The 13,149-nt window shown below is 41.9% G+C and overlaps 1 protein-coding gene across 1 annotated transcript in view; it reads left to right on the forward strand.

Annotated features, from left to right (window-relative positions):
- CNTNAP2 (contactin associated protein 2) overlaps positions 1-12,549 on the forward strand; it is a 1,628,923-nt gene extending 1,616,374 nt beyond the window's left edge. The window contains exons 23-24 of the mRNA XM_034761282.1: positions 4,117-4,188; positions 7,534-12,549. Of these exons, the coding sequence (XP_034617173.1) occupies positions 4,117-4,188; positions 7,534-7,733 (272 nt within the window). The 3' untranslated portion in view covers positions 7,734-12,549. The remainder of the gene's footprint in view (positions 1-4,116; positions 4,189-7,533) is intronic.
- The last annotated feature ends 600 nt before the right edge of the window (positions 12,550-13,149 follow it).

Raw genomic sequence — 13,149 nt, forward strand, 5'->3', positions numbered from 1 at the left:
TTTTATAGGGACAATCACGATTTTTGGGTCTTTTCCTTAGATAGGCTCCTATTACTCCCCACCCTCTGTCCTGATTTTTCACATTTGCTGTCTGGTCACCTACTATCCCACAATCACTTTTAAAAGCTTTTTTCTGTGGTTACGAGAAGAATGCTCTAACAAATTTCAGGAACTCCTGCTATAAAAAGTTAAGAGGATAGTAGCAACCCATTTAGGAATTATTCCATGCATCTCAGTGGATTGTTGAGTCTGGAGCCTATTGGTGACAAGTTAAATGTCAATGGTGTTAACTATTACACTGCTGATTATTCTAACAGACACTGCTATGTGTCTCTCCATAATCCCAGACTGTCTCCCACTCCACCCTATGTACCAGAGGTGTCCGGAGAACAATTTCCCAATCTGCCTTGCACTTTGCAAGTATATCAGATGACCTGGTGTCTACAAACCATAGCTGAGTTTGGATTCCCCTAAAGCAGTTCAGTGCATCCACATGTCAGCCCTGTGTTTGGCACAATGGTGCTGGCATGTTGTCAGGGCTGGATCCCCACTTTGAACTTTAGGGTACAAATGTAGGGGCCTGCATGAAAAACTTCTAAGCTTAACTACCAGCTTAGCTCTGGTTCGGCTGCCACCATTTCAATGGATTCCCTCCCTGGGAAGCCTTGAAAAACCTTCACCCATTCCCTGGTGAAAACAAATCCAAACCCCTTGGATTTAAAACAAGGGGAAATTAACCATTCCCCTCCTTCCTCCCACCAACTCCTGGTGAATCAGTTCCAACCCCCCCTGGGATCTACAACAGGGAGAAATTAACCATCCCCCCTCCTTCCTCCCACCAACTCCTGGTGAATCAGGATCCACCCCTTGGATCTTGAACAAGGAAAAATCAATCAGGTTCTTAAAAAGAAGGCTTTTAATTAAAGAAAAAGGTAAAAATCATCTCTGTAAAATCAGTATGGAAATTAACCTTACAGGGTAATCAAACTTAAAGAGCTCAGAGGACTCCCCTCTAGTCTCAGGTTCAAAGTACAGCAAACAAAGATAAACACTCTAGTAAAAGTACATTTACAAGTTGAGAAAACAAAGGAAAACTAACACGCCTTGCCTGGCTATTTACTTACAAGTTTGAAATAGGAGAGACTTGTTTAGAAAGATGTGGAGAACCTGGATTGATGTCTGGTCCCTCTCAGTCCCGAGGACGAACACACTCCCAAAACAAAGAACACAAACAACAGCCTTCCCCCGCAAGATTTGAAAGTATCTTGTCCCCTTATTGGTCCTTTAGGTCAGATGCCAGCCAGGTTACCTGAGCTTCTTAACCCTTTACATGGAAAAGGATTTTGGAGTCTCTGGCCAGGAGGGATTTTTATAGTACTGTACACAGGACAGCTATTACCCTTCCCTTTATAGTTATGACACATGTCCTTACTGCTTCGCTTCTGGTTGGTATCTGTGCATGCTTACTGCCACAGCAGCCAGAGGATGAGGCTTTAGTGGGTGAGGGATAGCTCAGTTGTTTAAGCCTTGGTCTGTTAACCCCAAGGTTGTGAGTTCAATCCTTGAAGGGACCATTTAGGGAACTGGGGTAAAAGTCTGTTTGGGGATTGGTCCTGCTTTGAGCAGCGGGTTGGACTAGATGACCTCCTGAGGTCCCTTCCAACCCTAATATTCTATGATTTGGAGAATATTATCACATTTATTACCAAAGCAAAATCACAGAATTCCCAAACCAGAGAAGTGGCTTTTTTCCAGGATGGCTGCTTCCACAGAAGAGCTATTTGATTCCCAGTGGATTGATAAAAATGGACACTTAGCTGCTGTAAAACAGAGAGACAGGGTGGAGATTAAGGGATTCCTGAATATCGAAGGAGACTGTATCAGTATAGTTCCAGCCCAGCCTTTACAACCCAAATAACTAAATGGCCCTATTTATGGTCCTGAGTTATGGCTAGGGTGGTGCAAGGTGTTTAGAACCAAAATTCATTCAGCTTCTTTGTAGAATTGGGATACTTTTGCCTAAGTAGCATGGCAGTGACAGGTTGAAATTTCTAAATGAGGAAGGCAGCTTTCTTTTTTCTTCCTCAACCTAATAATGCAGCAACAGTACAGCTGTAATCCCTATGAGCAAGATAATTGCTTTTGCTATGTGAAGGTTAGCTACATGTAATAACTACAGCTTTGTGACGCTTATTTGCTCTGGGCAAGTCATCATTTGCGGCTACTGTGGAACAAGTATCAGGCAATGAACACAGTCCTGCTGGGATATGTTCTTACAATTAATGTCCTGGAGATAATGGAAGGATTTGAAGAGTTGCCAAACGGTGATGGAGAAAATGAACACTCTTGCCTATTAACAGCTCCCCCATTGGTGCACCTGTGTATTATTGCAACATAGGCTATTTATTATTCCTCTTTGATGCAGATCATAGTGGACCACATACACAAGTTTCTAGATATTAATGTTAGCTCACCAGTCAGTTAACAAGAATTTTGAAGAGCTCCTGTTTGTATCCAAGGAAGAAGAATGGCAGACTGTATATTCAAGATGGATGTTGATAAATTGGAGAGGATTCAGAGAAGAGCCACAGGATAATTAGAGAGTTGGAAAATATGCTGTATATGATAGACTCCAGGAAGTCAAACTATTTTGCTTAACAAAGAGGAGGTTAAGAGGTGACTTGATTACAGTCTGTAACTATGTACATTGGGAAGAAATATTTAATAATGGGCTCTTCAGTCTGGTACAGAAAAGTGTAATATGATCCAATGGCTGGCAGTTGACGCTAGACAAACTCAGATTGGAAATAAGATATACATTTTTAACAGTGAGAGTAATTAACCATTGGAACAATTTCCAAGGGCTGTGGTGGATTCTCCATCACTGACCATTTTTAAATCAAGATTGGTTGTGTTTCTAAAAGATCTGCTCTAGGAATTAGTTTGGGGAGTTCTATGGCCTGTGTTATACAGGAGGTCAGACTACTAGCTATTTAACATGCCGTGGCTCTGCTCCCAGAGTATACATATGGGAAACCACTTGGGGCCGTGGGGTCTGAAGAGAGTTTTGGAGCTAGAGAGGTGATTCTGAGCTATTAAGACTTTGCAACACAAAAGGAACCTAGATGCCTAAGAAGAGAAAGTTAAACTCCATAAGGGCAAGCCTCTGGATACAGTGATTGCATCAGTGGTCTTTAATGGCAACCTATTACAATATACACCAACGAAAAAAGAACAGCTATGCTTTAAATACTGACCTGAGTAATAAATAATTTATCCAATTTCTGCATCTCCTCCAGTAATGGTTTTATTATTGAAATGTTCTTGTTGATTCATTGAAAACATTATTATGTTTCAGTGACAAAGTATCAGGTGCTGTAAGTGTGCCTCCATATGCACAACTACCAGGGTTGGCAGTATAGAGCTAGCAAGTAGGCACTGCAGTGATGGACAATACAGAAAAATTACGATCACAGATTAAATAGATGAGATTCCCTTTGAAAATACTCCTCAATATTCTGTGGATGGCCAAACCTGGAACTTCCCATCCAAACTTTAGCCTAAAGCCTAATGATTCTTTGGCCCATCTCTACCACAATCACTCATTTGTTTACTTTAGGCTGTGCAACAAAAAAGAGAATTCCTTTTTCTGTCACACAGTTTGCTGGTATTGTATAGCAGTCCCTAAAGGCTGGAGAAGTTGGAATCCCTTCTGGACAGCAATGTCTAGTATTACTAGGGCAAAAATCTCATTAGAAGCACAATATGATCTCCCACTGTTAGGGAGAAATAAATTAAAAAATCGTATAAAAGTCTTTGTTAGTTCAGGATGCCACAGACATACTTGACTATGTGTTAACACATACTGCTGGATTGCCTCTTGTATTTCATTTAGATTCTTGAATGGTTTGGGGTTGAGTGGAGTGGCTTTGAGGTATTAGGTAGAGGGGAAAGTTTCTTATTTAAAAATAAAAATACAAATCGCAGCTGACTTTCTTTTTTTAACTTTATTTATTTTAGGATCTTGGGCTTGTGACAAGTGTATTTTTAAGCCAGTCTTGTGAGTTTTCGGGAACTGGTATATTATAACATGAATCTTTGATTCCTGTTTTACAGCCAGTGCTGATTTCCCATACAATGGTCAAGCTATAGGAGATGGAGTTAACAGGAACTCTGCCATTATTGGAGGTAAGAAAAATATATGCATTGGTGAGATGTTTTGTGGCTTGTGTATAGAAGTTTGAAACATCAGAAAATAATGTGTTCAAACTGCTTGGTTTAGTAAAGGGCTTCCCTACATGGGACAGTTATACCTGTTTAAGGTAAGGTTTGAACCACTGTAGTTATACTGTTAAAACTCCCCATTTAGACCTTCTTAGCCCAATAGAAGAGTGCCTTTTTTCAGTTTAGCTTACGGCACTTTGGAAGCTATTTAAGCTAAAGCCAAAAAAAGCCACTTTTATTCAGTGTAGTTGTACTGGTATAACTGGTAAAATGTCCTGCTGTTTAGTGTAATGAACTAGTACACACCAATCAGTGTGAACCTGGGGCCTGCTCCTGCTCCCACTGAAGTAGGCTCAAGCCTGTAATTCAAAGGTTGTAGGTCAAGCACACTCTGTTATACTCGTGACATGATTCAGCTATCACCAGGGCCGGCTCTAGGCACCAACAAAACAAGCTGGTGCTTGGGGCGGCACATTTTTAGGGGTGGCATGGCCGGCGCCCCTAAAAATGTGCCCCAGCCACCCGAGCTCACCTCCGCTGCTGCTGCCGCTGCTCGCGTGCCACGGCACGTGAAACAGCTGATTCGTGCGCCGCTGCTCGCCCTCCCTCCCAGGCTCTCAAACCTGGGAGGGAGGGCGAGATCCCGAGCGTCCGCGGCGCGCAAAACAGCTGATTCGCACGCCGCTGCTCCCCCTCCCTCCCAGGTTTGAGAGCCTGGGAGGGAGGGGGAGACTCCGAGCGGCCACGCCGCGCGCCGCTTCTCCCCCTCCCTCCCTCCCTCCCTCCTAGGCTTGAGAGCCTGCGGGGAGGAGGCAGGGCTGGGGATTTGGGGAAGGGGCAGAGTTGAGGCGGGGCCGGGGGTGAGGTAAGAAAAAAACGGGGGGGGGGGCAAAATTGTTTTTGCTTGGGGCGGCAAAACTCCTAGAGCCAGCCCCAGCTATCACGCTGACCTCACATCTACTTAGGGGCCAGATTCTGCCCTAACACCTCACAGAACCTCATTATAATTACAAATGCATATGTTATTAATTGCAGAATTTGGCCTCAGCATCCACTTAAAACGCTGCAGCGGCACAGCTGCAACACTTCAATGAAGACATTACCTATGCCGATGGGAGGGGTTCTCCTGTCAGCATAGGTAGTCCACCTTCCCGAGAGGCGGTAGCTAGGTCAGTGGGAGAATTCTGGCTACACCAGGGGCTAGGTTTGTTTAACTGCCTCTCTCATGGGGTGTACTCTTTTCACACCTCTGAGCAATGTAGTTATACCAACCTAATTTCCTAGTGTAGACCACTCCTTAGTGAAACTGGTTTGTGAGAAGGATTTTTTTCTTAATCATAATTCAGATATTATCTGCAAAATGGGGATCCTGGTTCAGATTTATACATAGACATATATATGCTTAGGTCTCCTGGCCTGCACCATACAAAGGGGTATTCAGATAAGGGGGTTGGGTCTGAGCCCCTCTTTAATTAGCACCATAGTATGCTAGAGAGGCATAGTATTACCACATTAATCTCCAAATGCATTCAAGTATTTTTCTAAAAGATAAACCTTTCATCTTAAAATCTGTTTTAGGGAAAAATTACCACAGCTTTCTTTCACTTATCCACAATGGAACAGCTTCAATATGGGGGGAGGCAGAAAGAGAGAGTCCTGGTGATTAGAGCACTCACCTGGGGGTGGAAAACCAGGGATCCAGTCTCCTGCTCCAAAGAGGTTTTTTAATTATTTATGCACAGGGGAAAAGCTTCAACAGGAGAGACTTAGGGGTCCCCACAGAATAGCCCATGGCCCAGTGCTTGGAGCACTCACCTGAGAGGTGGCAGATCTCTGTTCAGATCCCTTCTCCTCATCAGATGGAGGCAGGATTTGAACTGGGGATTGCCCACACCTCAGGTGAGTACCCTAACCACTGGGCTAAAAGCTACGAGGGAGTCCTTCCTTTTAAAATGACATAGGTACTAATCCCAAGAGAGAGTTTACAGCTGAGAATTCAAAGCAGAGTGAGGCGCCTCCCTGCCTCCAGACTTAGGTGCCTATTTCTGAGAGGAGTGGGGGGCAGGGGTCTTGTATACCCCTCCCTCAGCTTGGCATCTCCCATTGGCTATCTTAGGGAGGGAGTCATCTAGTGTTCTTGCTTTTGTGAATCCCATCCTGATGTGCCTATCTTTCCCCATTCATTTTATAGGGAGCCTGAGAGCTCTGTGAATCACATTGATTTTCTGGTCACCTAAAAGCTAGGTGTGGTGATGGTGACTTAAGTATCTTTGTGAATCTAGCCCTTATTATCAAACTGGCCCCTTTTTAGGGTTGAAAAACTAATTGTCTATAGCTTGTTGGAAAATAGAAAAATGTTTACAATTTTTTTTGTGAAAAGTACCCCATTTTTAATAAAAAAAAATTGAAATTGAAAATATTTGACGAGCGTCAGCGTTTATCCCCCATACAAACTGGGCTCCCTCCAAGCACAGAATTGCATCTCTGAATATAGGGAACATAACTAAACAACACCCTTAATGCCCAGCTCATAAATTACCAAGCCTCGTATAAAACGACTGACTACAGAAGAGATTGTTAGCGTGAGAACCTTGCAGTTTCCCACTCTGGATGAAATTCACACACCCACAGAGGGCCCATCCGGCCCTCTACACCACAGAAGTGCCACTTTAACACCACTGCCACCCATAGGGAACACAAGGAAGGTCATAAAGGGGGCTTGCTATGTCAAGGCACTCAGTACTTGCCTCAACTAGGCTATTGGAGAGGTGACTCTAAATAGGATGGTGCAGTTGAGGGTAGGTCAGGTGAGGAGCAACCTCACCTGACCTCTTGGGGGTTCAGAAGGCCAGTACCCACTATTCCAGGCAAATACAATAGGCATCATAGAAGGCCTGTGCTGCATTTCCAGGGCCTACCTACAGGTGACATGCGGATTCTGTCCCCCAAGGAGTTGTCCTGACAAAGCCCAGGTAACTCATCTTCATTTATACTGGTATTTAGTGGGAGTAGTTGGGCCCTCTGTCTCTATGACCACGCATGAAGCACCAAATACACCTGTGGACTGTATAAATAGTAATAATGTTGAGGTTCAACCATTGCAGTAAGGATTGGGGACTCCGTTTGATTAAGTTTTGGAATAAACCACAAAGGAATTCCATAGACATTAGTAGAGCCAAACAAAAAAAGTTAACTTCAGTGGTAATTAATTGCCAGATTGGTGTAAACATATGAAGTAGACAGTAAAATCAAGCCCCTGTGGAATTCCGGAATTTTTTTTTTGCTTCTGTCATTTCTCCTTTCCATTAGGTGTCATCGCTGTTGTGATCTTCACCATCCTTTGCACGCTGGTGTTCCTGATACGCTACATGTTCCGTCACAAGGGAACCTACCACACCAATGAGGCCAAGGGGGCGGAGTCTGCTGAGAGCGCTGATGCAGCCATCATGAACAATGACCCCAACTTTACGGAGACCATTGATGAGAGCAAAAAAGAGTGGCTTATCTGAGAGTGTGTGGAGGGGGTTGGAAGCAGGGCCGGGGTGGGGTTGGGGATGACTCTTTTAGCAAGGAGAGAATGCTCTACTTCAGACTCTTGAGCACATCTAGTAAAAAGATCAGCACAAATGAAGGAGCAAGCAGCAGGCAAAACCGATGAGACTGGAAACAAGGATGACACACACATTTAAGAAAAGTACTTTTTAATATTCATTTGCAATGAATTGCCCCTTCTGTATCCAAACAACAACAACAAACAGCAGCTTTTAGAGCTTCAGCATTGGTTAAAATTTGTCAGTAATACCTGTCTTTTCTGTGTGTGTTTAGAGGTGTTCTAAATACCCGTGATGATAACAGGGCCAGTTTTCTACATTTTTTAAAAGCCCTTTAGAATGTGGATATTTCTGTCTTGAGAACAGCTTACAAATCGACACATCCTCCAAGTGTTCTTTTCGGTCACTCATAGTCAGTTCCAGACAGGTTGCCATAATACTCGTTCACATATTGTTTCATTTGGTGGTGTTTGAATTGGGGTTTAGGAGTTCTAGGGGAGGAAGTGGGGTAGGGAAAAGAGGATCAAATCATATTTGCCAGTTTTCAAAATGCTACCATCTTGTGCCAACACTTTAAGAGTCCCACTTTGGCACAGCCATTTCAAAATATTGATTGTGTATAGTCCTTATCAGCAATGTAAAAATATTATAATTATTTCTGACTATAGGAGGGGAGTAAAAGCACAGGAAAATTTTTGTTTGGGTTTGTTTATTTAAATCTGAAGGAGTCTGTAGGCCTAGTTTGAGTCTGCAGACTTAATCTGTTTCTGTAACTTTGGCTATAATGCTGCTGACCTGAGGCCACATGGCGGTTTCAGTTTAAACTCAGCTCTGCCTGTGATATTTTGGCATAAACTGTATGTAGGCATAAGCATTGTAGTTGGGAATTAGAGTCAGCCTTTACCGTTTGTTTGCTTCTGTTTCTCTTCATAGGCTTTCACAGAACTATTAGCACAGTTCTAAGGAATGCATTTGATCCAACAGTTTTCACAGAATACTTTTCTGTCGTTGGCATAGCAATTTAGTTTGTTCTTTAAATCTTTGGTTTAAATCCCTTTGTGAAGAAAGCCTCTGTCACAGTGTTCTCTCAGGCAGTAAGGTAACACAAGAGGCTTAAAGAGTCCTGCTCATAGAGAGGGCAACAGAAACACACAGCATGAGAGCAGAGGTCCTTTTTTTTAATAAACAGATTTGCCTGATCAGTTTCACTGTCTTTGGGGAGTAATGACTAAGGACTGCAAAGGCAATATCTAGTGCTTCAGGGATCACAATCTCTCAGACCAGCTGAATGTCAGGCATGTCACTGAGAAAGAGACAGACACTTTGCACAGAGGGTAAGTGGTAGCCTGAATAGCTAATTTCATCCTTTGATGGCAATAAAGTGGTTTTTGCTTCCCCACTGCAAAGGAGCAGGAGTCTCCAATAACCTTGTTTGATGGAGACACAGGGCCTTATGGGTAGTTATGCGTGGAACAGAATGAAGATATGAATGTATAGCAGGACATTTACTGTGCATCAAAAAACAGAACCAATACTAAGAATTTCTTATGAAAGGATTTATGCCTGTGACATTTTTGGTGTCACGTAACCTTATAATATTTACAATTTTGGTATGCACCGCTTTAATCCATTCCTTGAGTACCTATTCACAAGACTTATTTGAAATTCCGATGAACTGCCCTCTGATGAGCTAAGCAGTGCTGTTTTCTTTTAGTTTCTTCTTCTCTTTTATTTTTGCTTTATAGAGCATTATTTTGTTGGATGTTGTAAAATTAGAATTTTTTAAAATTAGAGACAGAATATTGAAGCATTTTCAGGATTCCTTTGTATTCACAGGTCTTAAAACTGCTTCCTTGTTTATAAATGCACAGTCAGCAGACATGGCGACAATTTAAAGACATTGGATATGTGTTAAGGCCTTTCGTTAAAATTCGTCTGTATCACAAACGGGACTTGTTGAATCACTATAGCTAATGTAGATCACAAACCCACTACTTTCTTCAGGGTATGGATTTGGACTCAGTAGGTAAATTTGGCCAGTTTTAAGAAAGTTATTGTCTGTTTCTCAGGTATCTTTATGGCAATCCAAACAGGAAAGAAACCCATCTTTGCCCCACCCCACCCCATGATTAGCATTGGTTTGCCTCAAAAACTATCATTTCTCTCTTTGAGTGAAAAGTCCTTATTCTTGTTTAAGATCAGCGGGTATAAGAAGAATATCCTCCCCCTGAAGAGTGTCAAAACAACACGATAGCATTTTGAAACTAATCTGCCATACATCACTAATTATTCAGGCCAGCCACCTCTACTGTTGGGTGGGTAAGTCACAAAAGTCTTCTCTTCTAGTGAAGAAAATCCCACTTCTCCTTATTGATTTTAGTTTGTTAATTTGATTTCAAATGGTATTTTAGGCATTCCCAGTAAAGACTGTACCTGTTACTTCAGAAGGCCCAGATACAGCAAATGAGAGCAGAGCGCCCATTTCCTTAGGCTGTGATTTTGTTGCAGTAAAAAGGCTGACTTTCTAACTGAATTTAGTGTGAGAAGTGTCAGCTCTGCTGCCTGAGACGGGAGTCCTATGGTTCTTCACACAACAAAGACAGCACAAATCACCGCAGGGGCATACTTCCCAACTAACATGCCTCATCTCTGCGCTGGAAGGGCAAGTGGATAGTTGTCTCTCCATGTCCAGTCAAGACTTCAGGTACTTGGTTGACCTAGCAACAAGCATCTCTGTTATGACAGTGGTCTTTGTGATGGTGATGTCTGTTCATTAAGAACTAAACTGAGACCACTAACTCAATTCACATGAGGCACTGAGCAGCCGTCTCATGGAAATGATGGAGCTGGTCTCGATTCAAACCCGTGCAATAAAGAAGAAAGGCAAAGTCAATGCCAATACTCTTAAGCATCTGGTCTCCCAACCTTCTGTCTCTCTCATGTTTCTTCATGTGAAGCTCATGAGAGCTGTGTAAATTTGAGTTGGCCTCTTTGCAGGGAAGCCTCACGTGGTGAGAAGATGGTGATAAATTTCAATGTTATGATTATTTTCCTGATTCGGCAGGAATAAGGAAATGCCTTCATAAACCCAGAAGCTATTTGTATTAATGATTGAAAATCTTATTGAGAGCGGCATTAGCAATAGTGTATTTCCTTAAACTGGAAGTGAGAGAGCTGAGCAGGCTGAGACAATGGATTTGACATTGCAGACTGACACACATGCCCTCCACACCAGTATTTTATGATGGAGATGGTGTCTTGTCTGCCGGTTCTTGTAACCTTTTCCTAGAATGCCTTGTATCTAGAATGTCATGGTGAGTAGTCTTAAGCAGGATAAACACTGGCCCTGCAAGGACCCAGGAACTGAGAACGAGCAGACTAAGATGGGTACCTTGCATAAGCCTGCAAGCACCATCTCTTTTGCAGGAAAGTCTCCCTTGCAAAAGAAATGGTGATATCTTATATGATTCGTGAGGGAAGTTCACAGGTACTTCTGGTTGCTAAGAGAGTTTGTACTGATGAACTGAGCAGTTAAAAATGGCAGGTAATATAGTGAGTTTTTGGCAAGTGCTATATATCTTTCTATGGTGGCCAAACCTGAATCATAACAGAGTGAATCCTGATGAGCATGCAACACTGCCCTGAAATGTACTCAAGTATCATAGAAGCATAGTGCACATTCAGCTGAGTCAGTTTTGTCACTCCTTTTAGTCCCTTTCCCTGTTTGAACGTGTGGGGAAATGTGACTCTAAAAGGCCTGCTCCTGCTCCCATTGAAATCCATGGCAAAATTCCTGTTGATTTCAGTGGGGGGCAGCTTGTGCCCAGAACCAGGAGTGTTGGTCTAGTGGGGTAATGCTAAGGGACATTTGGATCAACAGTCATAATAAAGGAGATGAGCTGTGAAGTGCCAAAGAAATTTTGTCCTAGCCAAAATGGTAAAAATTAAGATGTTGATAACAATACAGCTTTTAATAGAAACCAGCTTTCTAATCTGTTGTTTCTTATGTGTTAATTCAAATGCCCCTTATTCCATATTAGAGTCAGTTGACATTAGAAATGACCTTTAAAATCAGAAATCAATATTAAACAAAAATGCGAAATTTCTGTTAGGACTATAATATTTGTGCCTACATATACACTGCGCCTTTGTTCTCTTATACATCGTTATGTTTTTCACAGCAGTTACCACTTGAAAGGTATGGAATTCGCAACATTTTTAATCATGCTCAAGACAGCATGATGCATATAAAAGGGTGGTTATCATCAATATTTCACTAAGATTGCCAAAGAGGGGGTGTATAATTACAAGTTTATGGTAGAGATAAGAGTTCATTTTAGAAGAGAGTCTATTCAGTGACTACATTTTAATCAAAACAGAATCACTTTTAATGGCAGATGCATCTAACTTCCAGGATACCAATTGAAATGTGAAGCTGTTACTCAGTCTGATAAGCAGTAGCTTTTTAATATGGTTTATCACTCAGCTTATCTTCCATTGTGTCATAAGCATGGTGACTCTTTATGGGTTACATTGTTGAAAAGCAGAACCTAAATTCTATCTCTGTTAATCAAAATTGGTATTCCATCCTAGAGATATGAAACAGGAATCTCACCCTCCAAAAGTAACAGCATGTAAATAAGAATGAAAGAAGGAAAATATGTATGTATGCCTAATATCCTTTGTGAATGTCTTTCCTTTAGTTAAAAGTTCTATTAGAAACCAGATTGATAAATAAAAAAATAGAAATTCTACATAGTTTTAATTATCCTAACAACTGCTTCCTTGTGCTTTGTATGTTCTGATCATTGTCTATATTTTTTCTTCCTCTAACAACAGGAAGTCAATTTGGAAAGGACAGAAGTCTCTGCCTCATGAGAAAAGACTCAAAATATGCAGCGACTCATATCCTCTCCAAAAGGACTTGTTCCTTCTTGCAACAAAGAAGGCAGTCATACACAAAAACAGTGATTGCTTAAAAATAAGAAACTGTTGCTAGACTGTTTAGTTTTCATTTCAACCAGCCTCGATTACATGCTGAAGGCCAGCTCCTTGGCTAGCGTAAGCCGGCATAGCTCCATTGACTTCATGAAAGCTATACCGATTTAGGGCAGCTGAGGATCTCGCCTCAAAAGTTTGGTCGGCACAAAATGACTGCTTTTGCTGTGATTGTTGTCATTCAGGCGCCTTTGCAGACAGTGTTAAGGAAGTTTTGCTGTTGCTAGCATTCATCGTGCATCTTATCTTATCTTCTACATTGTAGTATGAAATACGTATAAAAATTCCCTCTCTTAAAATAACATAGTATAGTTCATTTGTGTTCCTTCAGCACCATACTTCTGTCATTGAATATGGATGTGAGCCTACTATTGAA

This window comes from Trachemys scripta, chromosome 2, assembly GCF_013100865.1.
Source record: "Trachemys scripta elegans isolate TJP31775 chromosome 2, CAS_Tse_1.0, whole genome shotgun sequence".
Taxonomy (NCBI): Eukaryota; Metazoa; Chordata; order Testudines; family Emydidae; genus Trachemys; species Trachemys scripta.